Source organism: Ooceraea biroi, chromosome 11, assembly GCF_003672135.1.
Source record: "Ooceraea biroi isolate clonal line C1 chromosome 11, Obir_v5.4, whole genome shotgun sequence".
Taxonomy (NCBI): domain Eukaryota; kingdom Metazoa; phylum Arthropoda; class Insecta; order Hymenoptera; family Formicidae; genus Ooceraea; species Ooceraea biroi.
In genome coordinates this window covers 2,976,115-3,000,343 of record NC_039516.1, presented here as the reverse complement: position 1 = coordinate 3,000,343, position 24,229 = coordinate 2,976,115, and the positions used below count along the sequence as shown (strand labels likewise).

Sequence of the window (24,229 nt, the reverse complement as noted above, 5' to 3'; positions counted from 1 at the left end):
TTAATGATCTTCAATCTTTCGCGCGATAAAGCACCGCGACTACCGAGATTTCTCTCGATATTATTTCAGATTGTCTCGACACTACAAGTGCGCGTCATTTGCGCATATTAAATCCTAAATGCGCATACTAAATCGGAAATTCCGAGATCCCCTGCAAACGCTGTAAACGATCAGTTGTGCAGACGTTGAAAAATGCGCGTAGACGAACGACGAACGACGGTCTTGCAGAAAATAAACTGCGCTATCGTTTCGCCGATTTTACAGATAATTTATAAAGAGGCATTTTTTTCTTTCTTTTTTTTAATAAAGGAAACTTGTGAAAGGTGCACGAGGGCGTGGTCAGCCATTCACGGTTGACCACTGGCCCAGTGGGTCCAGTTTACGGTCGAGCGATTGCGACATCGCCGTATCGACAACGCCGGCCAACTGGTTCGACCACTGGCGATTATTCGATATCCGCCAACCTCGTTCTCATAATTTTCTGACTTTGTGCAACTCGCCCCGCAAAAATGCCTCGTCGTCCTCACCGTCGAAAAATCAGGCTTGGGAGAAATATCTCCTGCCTCATTCGTCGTGGATCCGAAAATTCGGACGAACCGCGAAAGCAGATGTAATTTTGTAAAGCGGAAGAATACGAGCAGAAAATAATCATCGCGTTCTCCTCTGTTATTTAATTCGGAATAAATTAGTCTTTACATTAAAAATGGTGGGATGAATGTCAGGAATAGCGTTGCGACAGGCGCGAGTCTCCATCTGATTGAATTTACTCATATTTGTGATTAAGAGAATAAAACTTATCTTATTCTCGTGTGAATCATCTGCGATTCTCGCGTTTTACAAGCGCCTACAGAAAAAGTGAGTTTTCTGATTTGCATCTTTCTGCTTCTCAGGTATAGAATTATTACATCACATCGCGGACGTGTTTACGTCGTTAGGCCACCGCTGCGCGTATCGTGCAGATATTTGTATCGCTTATTTGTAAGCCGGCTGCAGATTACGAATTAGGATCCTGTGTCGCGCATCGTGTCGCCGAAAGATACGATTCGCAGTTTCGCAACCGATTTGCTAACTAATTTCGACGAGTTATCGGAGCGGATTGCATCGCGCAGTTTGTTAACCGTGCGTTACGTTATAACGTAATCCGCACGTTGAAATCCCGCAGAATGCGGAGCGCAATGCCGCGTAAGAAAGGCGGTTAAGAGATCATCAAGAAAATTGCCTCTCTCTCTCTCTCTCTGAATATTATCGTAAGTATCCTAATTTATTATAATTTATTATTTATTATAAGAATTTATTATAAGACAGATTCAAGAAACACGAGCGTGAGCGTTCCTTGTCTGATTCGTGTCGTCGTTGTCGTCGTCGATACACTGTCATCATCGTCATCGTCATCGTCCTCCTTTTTCCCGCGAGACAGCGTCCGGTTGGCTCGCATTTTGCATCGCATCAGACGCAAAAGAGCGAGCGGGAGAGCAAAATTTCGATTCGTCTCGTAGCCAGAAAACGCAAAGCTAATCCGATTAACGCGTCGCTCCGCGTATACTTAATATCGATCGACTTCAATAACGCGTTCCCCGCCTGAATGCCAGACAAATGTCAGTTGCCGCGCTTGTTTCGGAGCAAAAAATGCAGATAGCGAGATAAGTATATAATTCGCATAACATATTCCGCACGCATACACGCACGCGATGATGTGTGTCTAGCGATCGATCGGAGCATCGACCGTCGAGCACCGCGGCCTAGAGGCACTCTTGCAATCCGTTAAACAACAAGTTGCAAATTGCAGATCATTCTACCACCTTCTTTATCGACGACGAGGTAGACGCCGAGTCGCTGGATCTATTGCAAAGTGGAAGCGATTGATGTAATCATTACATCTTCGGTGACTGCCGTTACATTTTTCGCTTATGCAGCAGCACATCTCCGGATTCTCACTCGGGCAACTGGCAGCGCGCGAAGCAGATGCAGAACAGAATGATTGTTGTATAAGCAACATCGTTCCTGGTTTGATTCTTTCTGGACAGAACATAAATTCGCGCTATCAGCTCGCCACTCCGAATAAACGTGACGTTACTGAAACGAGCTATCTCCGCACACGCCAGCGACTCAGGTGTACCCGGAAACATGCAAATATTACCGTTCTGAATACAGGACGGTTGCATAAGTGTACGATAGCAGCTAATAATCGCGCGAGCCACTGTGAAACACCGCGGCTCCAAGTTATTTCACGCTCGACGAAGCGCGCGCTTTATTATGACGAAAAATGCGCTTTGCGCTTTTGCGGAGTTTTTCATCGGGCGATTGGCGATCGACCAGATCGTGAACTTTCAAAATGCGCATGTTTCGCAAGCAGACGCATCTCGCGTCACGCTTTGTTACGTGCGAATCCGCCGGCCTGCTATTTTCGACGGAAATTTCCTCAGCATTCTGCTTCAATTCCTGGCAGCTGCCTGAAACGGCCTGATCCTTGACCGATATTCTTGAGATCATTGAATTTAAAAACTGCGCTACATATATATGTATATACATGTATCGATCGCAATGCGAAAATGTCAGCATCACCGATCGTTTTATAGCTTTTCGCCGAAATCATTGACGGACTCGTACGAATCAGCTCTCGAGGCGTCCCTCGCATAATCAGAGAAACTGGTTGCCTGTGATGTTACATCGTGAGTGAAACGCTCGTAAGCGGAGCCCATTGAAATTCGATTCGCACGCGAAAAGAAAGAAAGAAGAAGAACGTCGACAGGTTCACGATGATTCGCCATTATTTCGGCGCGTACGGCGACGCGATAAATATTCAACGTTGCAACAGGCAGCGCCGGAGCCAGTATTCCTTTCGATACAGATAGCATTGTGGAGCGAGTGCGAAGAAACGAAAGCACGTATCGGAAGCTCTGATTTAGCGACTTGGAGAACGTATAAAAGATTCTGCGATGACAGAAAATCAAGACTGCGAAAAAGAATTGTCGCGTTCCCTCGCGTTTCGACACGCAGCAATGAATGAATTATTTCCATCGTATTGAACGATACGTTCTCGTTGCGTGCATTTACTCGACAATGTTGCAATACCCAGACTTCATCTCCATGACATTAGATACGAAATTAAATACAACGCCGGGCATGTCGATAACAATTACACGCGCGCGGTATCAACGGCTTTACAGCGGCTAATCAGCGCGAGCCGTAGTAATTAAGTAACGCGTAGCATAATGTAAGAATTCGTTTGTCTCGGTTTATCGAGGAGAGACGTTCCGCGTGGCATGAGCAATCAGAAGCAACCCATGGCAAAACAACGATGCGATCGTCGTCGGCAGAAACCGTCGCGAATAATTCCGTTACCTCACTTTTTAGCGCGCACGGTTTCGATTTAACAAGCGTCGACAAACGTGTTCGCACCTGTAAAGATAACGAGACTGCTGCGAATAATTTACGATACGCGCGGGACGATGTATAATGCACTTTTAGTTGTGTCATTTATTTTCCCTATTCATAATAAGCAAGGAAAAAACTGTCAAGAGCATTCGTTAGTGACGTCCGGTATCAGTCCTCCTTGATTACGTTTTGCTGGACGACTCAGCACGTCCTGTTAATTTTCGAGCGTAATTTTAATGACGGTCTCTCTGATGAATCGATGAATCAATGTTAATCTGTTTATGAAAATTTCACGAAAGTCTCCAGATTCGGTTTTAATGAGGACTGGCAGACGCGAGACGAAGGTACTGCAGGAACCACGTCTCGAAATGAAAGTTTTCTTCGCGAACGATAAAAGAAAAAGTATGCTCTTGCGAGCGTTTCGCGGGATCAGCGTAAAGCGAGCGATCATGCGGGCGCTCGTTTTACGGAGAAGAGAGGAGCACCTTTCGCGCGTGTGTGCACGCGTGTGTATGTACGGCCGCTACAGATACGGGCGAATTATTTTTTGGAACGCACACGACGCCCGTATAGGTATGCGCCGATCGAGAGCGAGGTCGAGATAAGCCTGATGTGTTAGTCTCTCGTGCGTGTGCAAGGAAAGAAAATTAAGGCGTAGCCGTGTACATCGCGGTAATGAGCCGCGCTTTTCCACACGTGTCTCATTAGCGCAACACAGTAGTGTTGCTCTCACGGAACACGATCGCGAGCCGATCAACCGATCATCAGAAAGCGTTCTCTTCTTTTTCACCATGCGAGATATCTAATTTCTGCGAGCGGGAGTGACGGTAACCGAGAAATTCGCCCATGTTACGTTTATCATCAAGAGAAATGAAAAAAAGACAAGAGAGAAAGAGAGACAAGCGTTTCATGGCCGTTTTCGGCCGATTATTCCGATCAAGAGCCTCGAACGATTGCGCCTTTCTTTATCTTATCTCGAAATTAAAAATACGCACCGGTCATATTGATCCCCGTATCGGCTTGGATCGACAAATCGCGATCATGCGCATCACGGAATTCGTAATGTCCATGTTTCCTCGGTGCTAGACTCGCGCTAGAATAGACGCAAGTCGAAAGCGCAAGTTACGCTTGGGGAGCTTAGGGGTAACTTTAGAGGGCCTTTCGCGTCCGACGCTCGAGGAAAGATTGCATTTAAGCGCGCGATATCGAGTGAGTGGCAAGCGCCAGGTAACAATAGCGCAAATCGGCTTTGGGAGAAAACCAGAGCCGGGATATCGCGAGTATCGAATTGCGAGGACGGGGTCGTAAGTCGTGTCGCAGTTACGCGCCGCGACAGCATCCTCGCCTGGAACTAAGAATAACCGTAGTTGAGATAATAATCTTTTTATCGAACGCGAACCCCCAAAAGTTGCTGACCTAAGACTCCAAGCATAGATTACCACGTGCACCAAGGCGTCGCGTAATCGCTCGCGTACTCGTAGCGCGTTGCGATTTTTGCGAAACGCGCACGGGTCTATCTTTATCAGTGCATACGCACAGATTACCTCTGACCTCGGCTGCTATCGTTCACCTTCGTGCTACACAAAAATAGTCAATCTTCTCCAAACACTAAATCGATTATTTAAAAAAGGATTACCATGGGGACGAGCTGTTCCAGAGAAAAGAAACGCTCTCGCGATTGTTTGTGATCAGCATCCCTTCTCAGAAATCATTCCAAATTTCACGTGAAGCATTCTTGATAATAAACATTGACAAGAAATGTTGCATCCTTGAACGTTGCTCGTTTCCGAGATAACATTGTACGTAATCTTCACGCGAGACGTACAAAATTTAGGATCAGACGGCTATATTGGGCGCTAAATATACGAACAGGGCAGAGCTGGATATTCTCGGGGAGAGATACGGCGATCAGCAGAGAACGAAGAAGACAAGAGACTGGAAGTACAAAACCGTAATGGGCACAGTTGCCCCGATGAGACTGATTGTTTTTTTATGAAACCGCGGATTCGTGCCCTTCTTGCCCGCCGGCGATTCGATCTGCGATTAACGAACATTCCTCGGTGGATGCATTTTTCCGCGGCGTGCCGCAAGCGAACCGAAGCGAGTCGAGTCGTGCCGAGTCGAAAGTTTCCAACGAGTTTCACCGATCGGCGCGAGAAAGATTTATATCACGGGTATTGGCGGGCATTATGACGCGAATCGTTAGACGGAACGGTGATAAAAAAATTGGACGGTCGATGGGCCGCGATCGTGCGTTTCGCGACCAGTTCTCGAATAAACTTATCAAGAGCCGCTCGAGCGAGACGCTGAATCGTCGATCATTATCCGCTCGCCCATAATCGCCGATCAAGAGGTTAATGGGACGGGATTTAGCAACTTTAGCGCGGAGCCGGTTGCAGGCCGACTCAAACGGATCGTCGATCCAATCCGCCGATCTGTTTGAGTTACACACAGCATCATCGCGAGATCGTCGCTCTCAATTCTGCGCGGCGGTTCCTGAACGGTAGCTTCGATAAGCCTGCTTACGAGTATTCTTAATTACTTCGGACTGTTTTTGTTGATAAATGAATTTGTCGGTGCAGCGAGCGCGCACCTGCGGCTGGCGCACACTCGACTCGCATTAAGACATCGATATATAGCGTAATATCGCTTCCGCACAGCCGATTCGCGCCAAATATTTGCGCGTCTTCCCGCTCGTCTCACGCAACCGCTGGATCCTCTGCGCACGTGTGTAAATACGTGCAGACGTGCGACTATGTGTTAACAAGTGTGTCGTAATCGGCAAGGCCGCCGGGAAACGCTGACGTTGACGCCAACACCGACGTCGCTTTTCAACGACGCCGGCGTTGACGCCAGCGAGAGAGAAAGAGAAGATGAGGGGGGAGGGAGAACGAGAGAGACGTGTGTGGTCCAGAAAAGCCAATCAACCTGCGTAACGCATTGTTTCGTTATGTTTCGACATAACGATCCGTGACGTCTCGCCGACGAAAATTGCAGCTGATGCCGCTTATGCAATTTTCGCCGGCGCGCGATAACGAGAACGAGGTGAGAGATGTGATCTCTCGCTGAGGTGCTCACTGAAGTGCTCACCGAGCGATGACGCAAAACGAGATTACCATTCGCTTCGAGATAATTAATTTGTACTTTTCTTGAGACCGCGGGAGTTACGAACTTGGAGGATTTTTATCACGCTCGTGTATGATGCTATCTGTTCCCTTCGCGCAACAATCGTCCGCCCAGCCCCGAATGAGCACGACGCATAAATAAATAAGTAAATTCGCAACTTCTAATTTCTTAATGCTATAAATACTCCTGCGTGTCTCCGTCAAGTTGCATCGTTAGAGCGACGTAGGAGTTACTTTCCCTCGCTTTCGTCGATTTCATAACGCGGCAAGAAACGTCGGCAAGACCGTCTTTATTGGACGCACGTCGCCGTTCACCATTATCGCCGTTGTCGATGCAACAGTTGCTTCGATCGGTGCGCGCCGCAAAAAAAGGATCCAGAGGGCTGCAGGACCACGTATTCCAGCCTCCGTTGCTCGCAGATCCTCGCGGGCATCCCGCGTTTGTTCGCGATGCGGCGGGAAGGTCGAACATCCGACTGGGCTAACTGTAAAATGACGGTTCCGCTACTCCGCGCAAAAAGAACGTCTCGGTGTCTCGACAGGCCTCTCGACAAGGTGATTGCACGGCCTTGTGTCACGTGTGCGTCCATTAGTGTCGCAGTATGTAGGGTATGTAGGGTATGTAGAGTATACGCGCGCACATAGTCGCGCCTTCTCGCGCATCTCTCACGCTCGCCAGAAAGCAAGAAAGAGAGAGGAAGAGCTGGCAAGAGAGAGAGAGAGAGAGAGAGCTCGTTCTCCTCACGTGTCGGCATTCCTCTCTCGTTCCGTCCCTCTTATTCCGCACTTCGTCCGCCGAACTCGAGAGTTCGCTTTAGAAAGGATTGCGCATTCAGAGGTTTCGCTACGTGTTCCTCGGCTCTGCGCTCCGCCGGCTACAGAGTGTCCGAGAAATTGACGGAGCGCCATTGTGGCCACTCTGCCGTTCCTTGCGAAGCAGCCGCGCGAAAACCCGTCTCTCTTCCCGCTCGGCGAAAGTGTCAAGGCACCGATCGTTTCCAGGAGTACGCGTCGTCCAACGGAGCGGATCCATCGCGGCTCCGTTTCTCGAGCTTACGGGGATGATCGATGGCGCTCCACGTGCATCAATCCCGCACGATACAGGCGAAACAGACACCCGTTAGACACCCGCGTTCTTATGCGAGGCCTAGTTTTCAGACTCCCACCCACGACAACCTCGAGAGCAGATTCCAGGAGAACACGTACACCGTAGCCAGCCCGGTGTCTATCATATCGCAGCCTATCTACCAGCCGATCGCTCGGCGCGAAATTCGCCCAGTCGCGACGGACGGAGATACCGTTCCATCCACGATCGCACGAAAAAAAAGAGAGAAAAGAGAGAGGAGAAAAAAGCGGGATACTAGCGCGACGAATTTCAATTTTATAAATGAACCTCGCGGCCGCATTACACCGGTCGCGTGCGGAGTAGCGCAAAAATTCAAAAGTTAACACACATCCGGCGTATAGTGAAATCCGCGCGGTACCGCTAGTAACAGTAAAATAGTAGGAACCGTTATTCACTCTTACTTGCAATCATTCTACACGATTCGATCGCTCGTCCACGGTCCGCCGCTTTCGCAACGTATACGCCTGGGGTGGCCGGGAGATGCCTGGCGGCGGGCCTGACCGATCTCCGAACGCTCGAAATTCAATTACAAAACCGTTCTCAAATCGACCTGGATCGGATCGGGGTATCCTGCGCCGGGAGTCCCGGGATGTGTCTTAATGCCGCGAGAAAGGCACGGAGAAAGTGCACCTACTGCGCTCGATCGCCCCGCGATTTAGAAATCGTGCGAGAGCGGACTTGGAGCGATTTCAACGCCGCGGATCGCGCGTTATGGCGCGATCGCTGGAAAAGAAAAGAAGAATTCAACGGGGAAACGGGCGGAAGCGGTGTCCCGTTCGTTTCGACTCGCCGACCGGACGGCCGTACGCCGAAGGACGTCGGTGCATCCAGTTTCTAGGGCGTCGTGACGGAAAATCATATGCGATAAATATCTTGCCGCGCCTGCCAGTCGTACAGGACGCTTCACAGCGAGCGGGGGAACCTTGACAATTTGTTGCACAAACTTTTCCGTCCAACAATTAATTACGCGCGAGGTGTAAGCGACGGCGTAATCGCGGTCACAAGATTGCGTTGATGTCACGATAAATCTGCAAATTTCGCTTCACAAGAAACAAAAAAGAATCACTTTTTGTTTGCTGAATTTAATAATACCAATAATGAATTTATTCAGCGTTTTTTAGCGTTCAAGCTTTCTGTTTTGTAACTGTAATTATTTAATGTTTGATTTGCTTGTAATTTTGTGATTGTTTTTTTTCTCGAAAAATTTCTCCAACAAATCGCGTAAAGTCTCCAGCATTGATTATGAAAGATCCTACATGACTGCACTTTCGGTACAAAAGACAGGGAAGGCGAGTTATCTGCATACAGTGATACGTATAAAGCAGCGTGCGCTCTTATCTTTAGGACGATAAAATTTTATAGAAATGTTTTTTTTTCTGTGTTTATAGCAAGTCGTGCAACACGTAGAAATATAATTTGTCTCACGGTCGATAGATAGTGCACGTATCTTGACTGATATAAATTTTTCCTACACGACATTTTTCCTATTGTAAATTTGGATTATCCGATGGAATTGTTTAACTCGGAAAGATATTTCCTGTAATTATGTAGAATATATATCGTATTTATATCATCTCATCTATATGCAAACGATTATTTTTAATCGCCATAAAAAGGTATACACCTTCAAAGAAATCACGTAATGTCAACGTAATAGTCGCGGTACCAATATGTAACGTTAAATATTATGTCTACATTTACACACGACCGGATAAATTATTGTCGTTCTTCCAGATTGAAAATTAAATTTCATACTGTTTGTGCCGGTGATATTAAGGCACGCGCTGTAAGGAGAAAAGAAAAATGAGCGCCCGCACACATACGTATAATTCGAGCGGCAAGCAGAGACGGAAAGTCACTGACCATTTCTTCACTATTAATTATATTCCCCGCCAAGGCAAAGTCTTTTTACGGCGTTACATTCCAGACAGCAGCAAGCGTTGCACTTTTCCCGCGTCTTGATGTCGCTTTTACAAAACCGAGCGAAATAAAACTGATTCACGAAATCAGTCTGAAAAAGCAAGCAACGCGGAAGAATTCACATCGTTTGAAGTAACAATTAACAAATAATTAATATTCATTATGCAGAACGTACACGATTAAACAGACGTATCTTAACGATGTGCAGATATCTCTTGGAAAGATATGTATAATCTAAAAAGATAACTCTGAAATTGTTTTTTCTTTATCAAAATTTATTTAATCAACGAATTATTTCTCATTACGGCTCTCAAAGTCCAAAATTTCAATAACTATTATTATTAAATCAACACACACACTTCCTGTTAAGGAAATGTCCATAAAATTAACGTAAGATTTATTCGATTGTTTGCTTCTGTTTTTTTTATCAAGTTGGCCAAAATGATTAGTGATTCTGCATTTTGCAGAATAATGACGTCGTCAAATTCTCGCTCGTGTCTGAGTATACAGGAATGTAAGTGGAAGTTTTTAATTAGTATCAGTATGCGAAATAGCGGATTTTTCTCAGGTTTCCGAGCGATTTTTCAGGTTCGAAGCGAGAAAAAGTCGCAGCAGCACGCGTGCGCGTATACGCCAGCACACCGTTCTCCGTTCGCTCGCCTTTACATCCGCGTTGCGTGACCTTTCGCGTGAGCGTGCGAGCGGGGAAAAATTCCTGCGGACTGGAATATGTAAGTAGTCCAATTAACTCGCGGCAGTCTGGATTTCTCCGGCACAGACGGGACAGACAAGACGTATATATCAAAGTAACACACAGGCAATTTCGTTAATAAGTAAGCACTTCGCTAGCGTGTTTAACGTGCGATAATTGTTCGTCCCGGTAGATGCGGTAATAACAGTTAAGTACGAATGAGCAATGCTGGGCTCCAGGATTTTTCACGGAGTACACGCGGTGTCGCGATATTGCATAAAATCTGATCGAGCTCATCATCCTCATCCTCCCCGCCCAGTTGCCTCGATCGAAAACGACTCGAGCGAATCCAGCGAATGTGCCTATCGTTCTTTAGGCTCGTCGTTCGTCTTTCAGCGACATTCTCGCGCCAGAATCCGGGTGAAAGGAGCATTTTCACACTGACGCGCCGCGCCGCACATGTTGAAAATCCGCGAGTCCTCGAGCGCCGCGCCGGCTCCGATGTCGATTATTCTCACGAGCAATCGGTAAAATCTCAGATATTGAATGCGATTTCAGCCGATCACAATGAGTCATTTGATCTCTGCGCTAATGATTCGCGCGATTTAATTATAAGATTAACTTAGATGCTCTTTTATTTCGCGCCAAGGTAAAGTAACTCGCGCGGAGTGAGCGTAACCCTCCCTGATCGCTTTACAAGCGATAAAATTTGTTAAACGAAAGCAGAACCTGCCGCTTCCTTCCTTTCGTTCCTCTCGTTCTCCTCTCGAGGTTGACTTCGACCTGGATCGTTCGAGAGAAATTGTGCCCGGGGCGAGGGCGGATTCCTGTCGACTTAATGGGATTTTTATTTTTCGTTTTTTGGCTCCGTCACATGTCTCCGATCGATCCGACGATAATTTAAGGTAACATGTCCAGCATTCATAAGGAACGTATGCGACACATTCCGGTTCGAGCGAGTTGTACTTTTTAATTTTAAGATAGTGCCAACAAATAATTCTTTTTATGTTTCATAGATCAATGGTTCTCTTGACCAAGAAAAGTGAAAGCAAATTTCAATTTTAATTCCCGAAACATTTTGAAACACAAGAGAGCCATACAAGGAAAGTAAATTTAATTGTGAGATAATATTTAAGAAGATACTTTTTAATATTGTTTAGCGTGATAACATGGTAGATTAATATATTATGCCCTGAAGGTTATTTTTAAAAAATAATCATTTCGAAACGCAAAGTTTCGATAGCTTGTTGAGAATTTTGTTTGCTCCGACGATGGTGCGTGCACACAATGTGTACGAAGCGCAACGAAACGTTAAAACCGGTCTTTTATAACCGGAGCCAAATTAAATAAGATCGAGCAATCGTTCTCCGTCCTTTTAAGGATCCTCCAATTACCAAAGACATCGATCATGAAATGTTGCAAGGATGATATTGCCAATATAAATATTGTTTTAAAGATCACATCATATTCTTTTACACGTGTGTATCAGGAGAAAGAGAAGAATTACTGACATTATATTAAAAGAATATTGCCAAACATTCTCGATATGTAATTACAACCGTGTACTTGTATCAAAACATATTTATCTTTGAAAACATTAATTAATACAGAGTGTTCCAAGAACGCCGGGAAGCAGACAAATAACGTTATTCGCTATGAAATTTATAATCGATTTTTGTTATCAAAAACAATATTAATAGCTAGATTATTAAAACCCACAAGATAAGAGGATTTTCATTTTCTAAGATTAAAATAATTAAGCTTTACAAATAAGAATAAGAAATCTCCAAAATATCAAATATTGATATCCTGATTGAGAAGGTAAACATACTCAATATCTCTTCCGAAAGAGCTAGCTGCAAATGTTACTCGCAACAATGCCACAGTGCATTCTTCTTTAATTCATCTTTAATTCATCAATCAAACTGCTTGCGTAAGTTAAATCGGTAGTTTTAGCTCGCCGAACATTGTGCCGAGACATTGCAGTGAGAAATACAAGGTGCGCTCTTGTGCAGCGACACGCCAGCACGCAGAAGGAAGGTGTGTGTATCAAAGTGTTTTCAGCTGGATTCTTGCCGAGTCAAGAGAGCACTGACGTCTCTCTTACGTCGAAGTATGTTACTCCTGATACACGTCCGATATCAACTGATCAAACCGAATAACGCAACTGTAGCAACGCCGAGGGACTTGGAACGCTATTGCTTCATGGCGAGTACATGGCCCAAAGCGTGCCGGGTAATTATAAGTGTGCGTTAGATCAATCAAGAAATCAAAGAACCGACACGCTGGCAAAACGAAGAAACAAACGATCTCTCGTTACATCCTACGAGTCAATCTAGCTTAAAGGCTAACTCAGATTAGACCATTTATGAAAATCTGAGAGAGACCGGTGTTAGCACGAGAGCGATAATGCGTCGATGAGGCGTGTGCGTGTGCCTTAATGGAGGTGGCACGAGTGCGTGTGCACATTGGCGTACACACGTAATCATTTTATCAGTTATTACACACCGTCTACTTTGTACTTGATACGTATCAGCGTGATTTTCTAGCGCGATATCAATTCCGTTAAATGGCACCACGGGCAAGTGACATTTCGCTGTTTGATACCGTGTTACGTCACGGAAATACGGCGCACGCACGGTCCGCTGTGGTGTTGTGTTCACGGTGATCCCGTGAACGACAATCTGATGCAGGCGCAATCGCGCCGACGTATCATCATATACCTTCGTTCGCCTAACGCTCGTTATCCCGACTGACGTAAGAACGCATTGTTCTCGCCCGGCGTAACACGCTAACGTTAAAACACGCTCCTCGCATTTTCTCGCGCCGATGGCCGAGCGAAAGGCGCGGGGTGGAGAAAAAACGGAAACCGAGTGAGCCGGAGAACGAAGAAGAAAAGGACGCGCGGAGAGAAGGTGAAGGTGGCTCTCTCGCCGTACAAAAGTGGAAGAAGGCAGTGGCGAAGTGGAAAAGGTAGAAGGGGCCTTGACCGATGCGTGATCATCGGCTATGGACAACGCGGACGATGTACGACGACGTCGGACGTCGACTGATTCAGTCGACCAGGAATGTCCCGCGTACCGTTACGTCGCGGAGGGACCTCGCGTGGACGGACTACCGGCGATCTAGAAAGCAAGCGCGCAAGACGAAAGTGTTCCGGTTAGTAGATTAACCGTGCGAGCGAAACCTTGATTGACACCGCTGCTGCGCGCCTCCTGATCGGGGAAACAACCTCCACATTGTTCCGCGAGAAGCGCACTGCGAAGATAAACCCGCAGCTCCGTGCTGAAAACCGATGAATTTACGGAAATTGATCCGCAACCACTTGCGATAACGTATTGCTATGCCGCAAGATTCGGTGCATAAAAGTCGCAGGAAGCTTCGTGGCATTTTAAAGGCTCCTTGCCCTAATTTCAGATTATCGGGAACCGGTTCGGAGGAGCCACCACTGAGCCACGAGACCCCGGAACACATATTTACCGATGGCAACGAAACATTAAGCGTGCACGTCCGTTTTACTGTCTAGAACAGGCACATCAATTCATGTCAATTTGATTCTTATATTCAACGATTATCGTACGAGATATTCGAAAGCCATCAGAGGCGTTTTTTAACCGCAGCTTTTTTGATCAATTTCGAGACGATTTCTCCTCGGCGTGAATGTCGAGAGAAATCATCATTTATTGCACCTCTCCGATTTTTCACGTCATATATCCTTGTAATTTCTCCGCGTCTTCCCTCCTAACGCTGATCAACAGTCTTGTATTCTCAATCAAAAGCGCATCGATATTCTTGTCGAAACAAAAATCGAGAAACTATATCGAAAAAGGTCTTTAGTAGTGCTTTAATACCTCGTAGATAATCGCCTGTTACAGATGTACCAAAAATGTTACATGTAAAAAATGTGAGGAGAGGCGCCAGACACATTCTCGACAATTCGTTTATAACGACGATAAGTGGCAGTCTTCGCAAACAGCGTCATGCATTTCGCGGAAGTTGCGCGGTTACATAACGTCAAGTGTCATACTTCCTGGTGACGTAAAAAAAAAGACAAATATCGTTCGCTGAAAGGAAGAGTCTTCTAATGGAACGCGCAGCCCGTTGCATGTCATACTCCAATAAGAATTACGAGATCGGAATACCTTCGGAATAACTCGAGAGGAGTCGGATTCAGAGATTAGAATACAAGGAGACATCAACGCGCTTCTCTTTCCCTCTCTTTCTCTCGTTCTCTCTCTCTCTTTTTCTCCTTCTCACTTTGGACCACTCGAAGCCTCTTCGAGCTGAGGAAAGGTTTTTCAGTTTTCAGCTGGTAATCGGCCGGGCGCGTTCGGGCGCATTCAGAGCGCGAGAGAGCAGGTGGACGCGGTTCTGGAGTAGGAACTGGTTTGGTGGGAGCCACGAAGTGGTACGCTGGTACATACACCGGTAAAGCTGCTGGTACGCTGGCACGTTGTCGCGAGTATATTCATGCAGTGGCGGGAGTCCCCAAGGGAAGCCGGTGGGGCCTCCTCGCTCTTCGCCGACAAGTGATCGTTTACAGTTATAGTCAGTCCGCATTGGGCGCTCGGCCGGCCCTGACTGTAGTATCAGCACGCCAGTCGGCTGATAAAGCTACGCGTTCTCTCGGATTTTCGGACAGGCGACGGTCCCTCTTCCGCCGGAAGCCCGGAATCGTGACAGTGACTTGAAACGGCCGTTCTCCCCGCCACGCTCCTTGCCACGCCGGCATTTATTTAAATACCCTTCTTGTTGCTGATAATTTTGTCGCTGGCGACATCATCACTTTCGATTTTGAAACTTGACAGCGGCTGTAATCAACGGCACGTCATTGGCACGGACCATCATCGGGCCAAGTAGCGATCAGTGATTAATTTAGTGGCAAGATCAATGAGTGTCGTGTGAAAGGAAAAGTGCGAGACATTCGCCGGCGAAAAGCGCGCTGGGCTCTCGACGACGCTAGTTTCAGTGAGCGTGCACTCGTCACACTTACACCGGGCACTGATGGAGAATAATCGACCGACGAGGTAAATACGTCTTCAGCGACACGATCGAATTGCAACGAGCGGGGAGCGAACACGTCCGCATTTTTACGTCGCCTCGGAATCCGCCGATCCGGATGTGCGCTGTTTTTTTTCTTTTTTTTTTATCATATCGCTCGCAATTGGAAAATGTTTTGCTTCCACACTGTGAAAAGTTTCGTAACGTGTCCGTCTTTCGTAATTTCCGATCTTTCTCAATGCGATTTTTAAACAATTCGCGCAGCGCTCCTCCACGTGTTCTCCATTTGTAAAAAATGCGGATCTCGAATTACGATTTGCGGACAAGTTTCTCGGTTCCAGTCGATCCGAGTTGCTTCAAGATTGCTTGCGTGGATCTCCCATTGGAAAATTGAACACAGTTTTTAAACTGTGGAAAAGCTGAAAGCAAAATTGCTAGCGTGTACACCGACGTAGCGGATGCGGTGCTTGACGATAAATCGTAACGTGGCACTCGAAGGTTATCGTACGGCGGTAATTGCTTTCGGAGATCGTTCGATTACGTATTCCACTCGTCTTTCAATTAAATTACTCAATGCTGCAGCCGCGAGGCGGACTCAAAATCCTCCGGGAAATCAAAATTCGAAATTGAGCGATTTCAGTGGCTGTTTATGTCGCCCTTGACATTTTATCCGATAAGCGAGTACTTTTCTTTCAAGCGTCAAGAGCACCGAGTATATCGCGCTGATAATAAAAGCAAATTAATGTTCGATAATACGAATAAATAACATTCAAAACATGGCGCACTATTTTCGAGCGGTTTCCAATAAAACATTTTGATAAGGATTCAGCTGCGAGCGGTCTGTATCGCTGTTATTGCAGAGACATGTAACGTGGAATAGCAGGAACGTGCGACAGCACCAATAGTGCAACGATAAGTTATGGTGCTAGGAGCAGTACCGATATCGGATACGACCAGGCGCACTATTAAAAGATACGCGGGAAACGACTTTGACCATTGTACGACGCGCGTATTCTTTTTACCGAAATTTATACGACGTACACCGACGCGCGATACGGGCCCGAAAATTCCATTTCGCGAATGGAACGGTATTTCGCCACCTCGATTGTAGGTCAATTTGTCATGCTCGCTGGCAATAATGCGGACGTTAACGCAACGCTTACGGATCAAATTCGGACTCCAAAGTTTTCGCTAGCGATGCGCTTTGCTCGATGTTAATTATGATCGAGAATATTTTATAACGTTGAATCCGGCGACGCGACAACTTGCAAATTTCGCAATATCATTCTGAATGAACCGGACTTTGACGTGAAAACTGACGTATTAGAAAAACATCTGGCAAGTACGGCGTTGACGTAATGACGACAAAACGCTAGATCGAGAGACACGAAATTTTCTCTGAGACGTGTTACGATAAGATCAGCGCACGCACACGTTTTTTACCCGTTTTTCAAGTATATATTTTCGAATAAAGGAGTCCCTCACGAAAAATCCGGTTTTAGATGCAGATTATTTTTAGAAGCAGCGAGAAGCCCGTAAGATAGAAAGTTAAACGCTTCACGATGACATCCTGAAGATCGCATCATGCATTATGCAATTTTGCATATATGCATTACTTAATCTTTGATAGTTCTGCATAATTTATACTCGTTTGTGCGTTTACGCGTGAGTCTGACAAAACAATTTGACAAAATATCATGATATCATGAGCACGACAGTAGGAGAAAGTAGTAAAAGCTACGAAGAAGTATCTTACTTCTAAATCATCAGTTTCGATTGAGAGAAAGAGAGAGGCTAGTGATTCAAGCGAGATGGTTAAACCGGCCCAATCTAACATATATGCGAGCGGGGAATTCTTGGCATTAAAGCGAAGCAGGAAAAACGGGATACCCCGATTCGATTATCTTCGTTCGTGCGTGTCGACCTCTCACTTCTCAACTCCCGCTCGTGCCGACAGAACACCAATTTTTAAAGGAATAATATTAGTCTCATGATTTATAATCGGTTATTCTCTTAATATATCCTGTTATTATGCTGACTGTATTGTTTGATAACATTAAAATTATTTTTACGTTGCTTCTCACGTATTGCAAGGTAAACTTTTGTGTTATGTATCCTTATAAAATGTAGTTTAGTATTTTATAAAATATTGCTGAGGATCGTGGTATTTTGCTTTTCCTCAATGTAGTCATTTTCAAGTCAGAAAGTTTGAAACAATAAAACTAGAGTGCCATAAATAACTTGGACGCTTAAATATGTATATTGCTTCAAATATGAAAAGCAGATAGTTAAACTACTAATATTTACTATTAATATTTAGTAACTTTTAAATTGGAAAAGTATTATTATATTGTATTGTAACTTTGAAAAGATTTACATGTATACGTCTATTTACTTGTAACATTCTATTGTATATCACACACTGCCCCACTGTCTTATCTTGTACAAACTTTGATATATTTCTGGCAGAAATACTTTAGATACCATAATTTGACTCTTATCTTATTTTATAAAGTAAACTTGGCTATATGTAAAATATTATAAATATTATTACAGGTATCAACTAGCTATCATACATTTCTGTTTCGTCTGTCTATTATTACAGGAAGAATAAACACTATATTCGCTTAGGAATCTTTCTTTAAAATATCGTAATCGATAGATGCGTGTTTCAAGTTTTTCAAGATGATGCGACATGTTACAGAAGAATCGAACTGTGATTCTGATCAAGATAATGCGAAGCCTGGATAGGCTATCAGGTAGCGACCAAGATTGTGGTGATCGGGAAATGTACATCGACCTGGACGACGCCTCCGTCGACTCGCTTACCGGAAAACGTAGTCGCCACCATGTCGTTGGCGCGGAGGTATGTCATCCTTTTCTCTCATTATATTATATTATACTTATTTTATATCTATCTTATATAATAATTCTCTCTCATTACATTTTTCCTTTTCCTTTTTCACTCAATGCGCAATCTTTCACTCACGACGAAACTTTCATAGAATAGAAATTTTTTTGGCTTTTATATTTTAGAGTTGGTAGAATTTGAATTTTGCGTGTTTCAATTAATTTGCAATAACTTGCGAAATGCTACTCTATTAGCATAACATAGTCAAAGTTACTTTAAGCGAATTCGGTGAATAGATAACAAATCAGATCCAGAGGAGGACTGTTGGATACGATTAGACGCAGGACAACATCTCATTATCGATTAAGATTGAGCAAATAATCTCTTTATCAGCGTTATGCAGCGGCGAAGGAAATTGCTGACACTTTATCAGGCTTTATCGCTACGACAAATAGTCGCGAAGCGCATTGTTGCAAAAGGCAAAAGAGATAGCACAATATAATAAAATATCTATAAGCGTGTGGTGATGCGTTCCTTAAATAGACTGGGTATCACGATTCACGCGATCTTCTCGAGATATTCGCGCGTGATATTCTCGAGTGCAAATTACTGCTTTCTGGAAACTCCCTAAGTAAGACTCCATCCCTGTCCCTTGTTAAGCATAAAGGAATGACATAGATATTTGAGAAAGATTTCTGAATCGCACGAAATTGCAGGTGGGCGAGGAGAGCGACAGCAGCGGAAGCGAGAGGAGTCCGAAACAAGCGAAGAGAAGAAATCGCGGGAGTGCACCACCGACCACGAGGAGACGGAAAAGCGGGATTTCCGCACGAGAAAGGAATCTAAGGAGGCTCGAGAGTAACGAGAGAGAGAGGATGAGAATGCACTCGCTCAATGACGCTTTTGAGGTAACAATCTATTCTTTTCTCGTAAAACTTTCGCCTCATCGCGCCGATGATACTCGTGTACGCGAAAAAAAGAACTTTGTTGTAAGAGCAAGAGTTAAGTTGCGAACTGTCGAAGTGACACACGATGATAATTAATCTCTGGATCATAAAATCGAACTATGAGATCTTCAGCCAATTACTGTGAGAAATGCATGTTGCACTCAAGGTAGCAAGTTACTTTCCCTTTCTTAAAAAAGTGAAAAAGTTCCTGTCCTTTCTGATGTCTCTCAAATATCCGCAGAAATGTCATTCGCTTATTAACTTGAAGTTCTATTAAGATCATGATATATTATCACGTAAAATGTTGTTGACGACGCTGACCGTTAATGCAAACGATAACGGAGTATAAAGAAAAAACGATTTGTGCGAGAGATAAACGGCGACGACGACTCGCGCCCGTAGCGCTTGATAGGGTCTATTCGATAAGCGATTTGTTCGATTGACCGGTCACGATCGCCCATTATAAAAAATATATCAACTTTCGATCACATTTTAACATTGCAAACGTTCATCGTGGATACAGCACAACAAAGTATATGGACTTCCGATTCACTTATCTCTATTGTAATTTTTAGCAATTACGCGAGGTGATACCGCATGTAAAAATGGAGAGGAAGCTCAGCAAGATTGAAACGCTCACGCTCGCTAAAAATTATATAATGGCACTGACGAATGTCATATGCGAGATGCGCGGCGAGGAGCAACCGTACACGTGAGTATCGCTCTAACAAAGTGTTTTCTGACTCGCGACATGGTGTGAATGCACGTGCAATTTGTCCGCAAACATCCGGAGTTTTCTTTGTTTTAAAATTATTTAAGCGATGGGTAGGAGCATTTGAAATATAGATTTATGCAGCAAACACATCTTTTTCAGGTTTGTCGATGGCGAGTGCGGTTCCAGCAGCGGTGACAGCACCGGTCAATTAGAATTAAGTGGAGGCGAGCAACCTGACGAATCATCGCCCGCGTCGATCCACGAGACCAACAACAACAGCCTTCTCCATGAAGATCTAGAACGCAGGATTTAAGAAAAATTCGATCTAAACGACGCGGCGTGTCGAGTCACACACGTGTTATACGCACACACACGTACATACGTACGCACATACATGTACACGTACACATACAGACTCTGTGATAAAATATCATATTAGTGCCTTTCGTAAGGACAACAATCCGCGACGATTCACTCATTATCGCCATAGATCTTTGTAGATCGTCAAACGTTCTTCGAAATACCGCGCTGAAATGATTAAAAGTAATTCCGCAGATACACGAGACTAATGAGAGAAACGCAAAAATGGGTAGGAAGGAAAGCAAGAGGAAAGAACAGGGATAATGAAGAATAAAAGAAAGAGAAAGCATAAGAGATAAGGTGAACAAGAAAAGAATAGGAGAGAAAAAGAGAAAAAGACAGGAAGAGTGCGCGTATTAGATTATACGTACAGGATGTTTCAGATCTAGCGCGTAATCTTTCACAAGCAGAGATTTCTCGATGAACCGAACGTCGATAGGTGTATATCCTTAGAAGAAACTTCGCAGGAAGCCATCCTTTTTATAATTTTTAATAGACCGACCTTAGATACTTCGTTAGGCAAACATCGATTTAAGATTCCGATAGTTGAAGCAACGTCCATTTGAGATTAGTTGAGGAAGAGCGCTTTCTTAAGGATAACATTACGTAGTCTTGAATTCCTCAAGCTCAATTAATCGAAATTGTATAATTTACAATTACTTACAATTTAAAAGTCATTAATGCGGTAAAATTGACGCAAACATTAATCAGAATTTTTCCTTAGTCTCTTATCTATGATTGAGAAATAATGTATACTTTTCCAAATACGTCAATGTAATGATGTGGTCAAGCAGACGCGCGCTCGCTGTAAAACGTATATCGCAAAAAAGAGAGGCACGGGATATAGATTTGCAATGTACAGCATATCAGATGTATCGGCAATAACGGTTGTGCAAATTCATGTCGCGATTTTTTTCTGGATCGTAGAATTTCCATTAATTTATTCCTTTATCGACATTGTCAATCTAGCGCAAGATGTTATTATGATAATTATCGTAATTAGAGATTAATATCACTTCTGTTTCTCTATTACTAATATTATATTATTCTGTCGCTGCTGCAACTATTATTACTAGTACTACTATTATTGCTATCGCTACTACACTTATCACCTCTATTATTTTATTATTTCTACTATATTACCGCTATTTACTACTATTACTATACTATTACTATCGCTATTGCTACTGCTACTATTATTAATACTATTATTATGTGGTATCATTGTTACGCGGTTACTAGATATTATTAATTATCTCTTAATACCTTGATCTTATTAATATCTCTTAAGAAATTATTATTACTGTTATTACGATTGTGCATTATTACCATTATTGTTATTTTATTAAATTAATAACACATTATTTGAATGTTCCATTAGTAATAACATTATCTGTTGCAACATGCATTTCACTTTATAATCTTCATTGATTATTGGATAATTATAATCTCACTCACCTGTTTTACAAAATTTTTGTTTACGCGACAAATCGAATGCGATTAGCGCCTATTATTGGTTAGCAAATATATCTTTCCCATAAATTACATAGCATACCGTTTTGGATAATTATTAACATTGTAAATTATTTTTCAGTCACATAACTTTACTTATTCTCCATGTCAATTGCAAGTCTACTATGATTACTACTAGAAAATATCATTACATCATTACAGTTATTGTAACATTGTTATTACCATTCTCATTATCGTCCTCATTGTTATTATCATTGCCATGATCATTGTGATGGTCACTACATGCATCATTAATATAATTATCTTTTATTCTTATTGATATTATTATAAAAGTAATGTACTAGTATAGTTCGATATTACATCTACGCAATTCTTTGTATATGCGAGTACGTATCATTTCCATAATCATTAATTAAAAAATTAGGATTTAACTGCGTCCCTCTCTTTCAAAAGACAGAACTACACAGTAAAACCGAAGTCAGCTTCTCAATGTTTATGGAAACGATCCTGCCATGAAAGATTACATGGTGTATATCTTTATTACATACAATATTTTATCATGTAAATATTATATACGCGTTGTGTTTTAAGAGTTTTACACAAGAATATACAGAGTGATTCACCTAAAGCTGCACCTGCATCAATTTTTTCTGTAAGAATTATGATGATACTTGCGTCGACAAAAAGTGAGAAATACTAAGATAAGAATGAAAAAACCACATCCTTTCTTCATCTTCAGCTTTTTATAACATTAGAAATTTCTATATTTTTATATTACAAGTCTTAAACACTTAAATCTCAACAGAATAAGAATATGCGGTATTTAATTTTTACCACCCTTGACAGTGTGTATAATAATGGCTGCAATTAAAACAAGTAACGTTCCTAACAATCCAAGCAAGACCGCCATGAGAATTGTATCGATCGGTAGCCAATCTTCCTCTTCAGTCCAAGCAAGAGGCTCAGCTGTTGTAAAAAGGCTGTAAACGACATAATCACAGATGAAGGATGCTCTCCTGATATTGAATCTTTGACATTTACTATTCTTTACGTTTTACAGAATGATTTCAAAACTAAATTTAAGATCAACTTTTATCTACACAGAGAATTGCTACATCAGAGAATTAATAAGCGATCGTGGAATGCTGACGTGCTAGTTTCTGTTTCTTCTTTGGCTAGCTCCTCGAAGGACAGCGCGATAGCATCGTCCAGATCCTTTCCCAGCTGTTTGAATGTGGTTTTGCCGAGCCAATCCGCGAGATCGTTGCGATTTAGTTGTCGAAGACGATGTATAATCGCCGTGTGTGTCTTGCCTCTACCTTCCATGGGAGAGCTGTTCCAGTGCAGTAATTGTCGCAGGCACGGAATCTCCTCATCTACTTTGCGTTCTTTTATTGTTGTAGGTAACCGAGCATTGATTATTCAATTAATAATTTAATTTAATTTATACAAAACACGTGAATATTCTGAATGCAATTCGAAATGCTCGAAGATTCTCAAAGAGTGCAAAATAATTCGGCAGGAAAGTACTAACCAGCCGCGGCTAAATTCTTTGGCAAATCATAAGTCGTGTAATGAAGCGCAGCGATTAAACGTCGACATTCGAACGGATCCAGTCGAGCTGCGAGATACTCCAATTCGCTTAGATTCACATCTATCGTACCGCTGACTCTCGAGATGAGAATCATCGCGACGATGGTAACGTATACAGCGATCGTACAAAGTTGCATCTCTCTTTACAAGGTTAAGAACGCGTTAAACAAAACAAATTATTGTTTTGTTATCGCATGACTTCTTTTTTTTATAATTCAGTTAAATGTCTCATTCGATTTCTCTCTCGTTCCATCTGTCTCTCGATATCATCGTCTCTTCGGTCTCTTTCCTCTCTTCTTTTTTCTGTAACATTTATAACAAGGGATCGGCGATGCATTTTCCGATTTTTCCAGCTCCTTGGGAATAATCGGCGCGGTGGCTTCCGGTACCGGAGTCTCGGTGTATCCCAAGTCTCGTGAAACAGGCGTCTTCCGCTTCTTCCGCAATTCTCTCGCTGTAATTCGCTTCCTCCGTCCTTCCTCGATATCGGAAGGGAAATACTTTCTAAACATTAACAATTTCGCAGGCTAATCGCGCGTTCGATTTTTCAGATCTCATTTAATTACGGGACTTAGATCTAAAAAATACGACGAGATTTTATACTGACTCTTTCTTTTTCTTTCCAGTAAATTTACGAAAGAATCTCGCACACTTGTTTCTCACGATCAGCGTGCAGCAGCAAGTTAAAAGTATCGTCGCAATTATGATACCGCTGGCAACGTGAAGCGATAAGGTGTACGACTGGTTTCCTAAAAACGCATACCGCGAATGTCATCGTCATTGCCCCAAAAATCTTCGTTTCACTCACCTGATATAATAATAGGGAGGGACGCGTTGGTATCATTCATTCCTCGCTTTTTCAAATACTTTCCGTGCCATTTTGCCCTACGTTTTGACTAATACTAATAACGACAAGCGATTGACATTTCGTAGTTAGGTGAATCGAGATGCATAATGAATAAAATATCGAAATGTCATGCAAATAACACATACTTGACTAATATCACGCTTGCTGTTACACGAGATGTAAGATTCGTACGGTATGAAAAAAT

General features: G+C 43.4%; 2 protein-coding genes across 3 annotated transcripts; one reads left to right on the top strand and one right to left on the bottom strand.

Moving 5' to 3' along the window:
• Positions 1–14,761: 14,761 nt before the first annotated feature.
• LOC105288206 (protein dimmed) lies at positions 14,762–22,208 on the top strand. Of its 2 annotated transcripts, none has more exons than XM_011354288.3 (5): positions 14,762–15,264; positions 17,946–18,104; positions 18,806–18,997; positions 19,612–19,748; positions 19,911–20,064. In XM_011354288.3, the coding sequence occupies exons 2-5, from the start codon at positions 17,973–17,975 to the stop codon at positions 20,062–20,064; spliced, it is 615 nt and encodes a 204-aa protein (XP_011352590.1). In that variant the 5' UTR covers positions 14,762–15,264; positions 17,946–17,972. The 2 variants fall into 2 exon arrangements, with proteins under 2 accessions (XP_011352590.1, XP_011352589.1); XM_011354287.3 differs by having other exon boundaries at positions 14,765–15,264; positions 17,943–18,104; positions 19,911–22,208.
• On the bottom strand, positions 20,227–24,190 carry LOC113562981. Its single transcript, XM_026973926.1, has 2 exons — positions 23,119–24,190; positions 20,227–22,972 (listed from the first exon to the last, which is right to left on the bottom strand). The coding sequence occupies exons 1-2, from the start codon at positions 23,312–23,314 to the stop codon at positions 22,701–22,703; spliced, it is 468 nt and encodes a 155-aa protein (XP_026829727.1). The 5' UTR covers positions 23,315–24,190; the 3' UTR covers positions 20,227–22,700.
• Between the last annotated feature and the right edge of the window lie 39 nt (positions 24,191–24,229).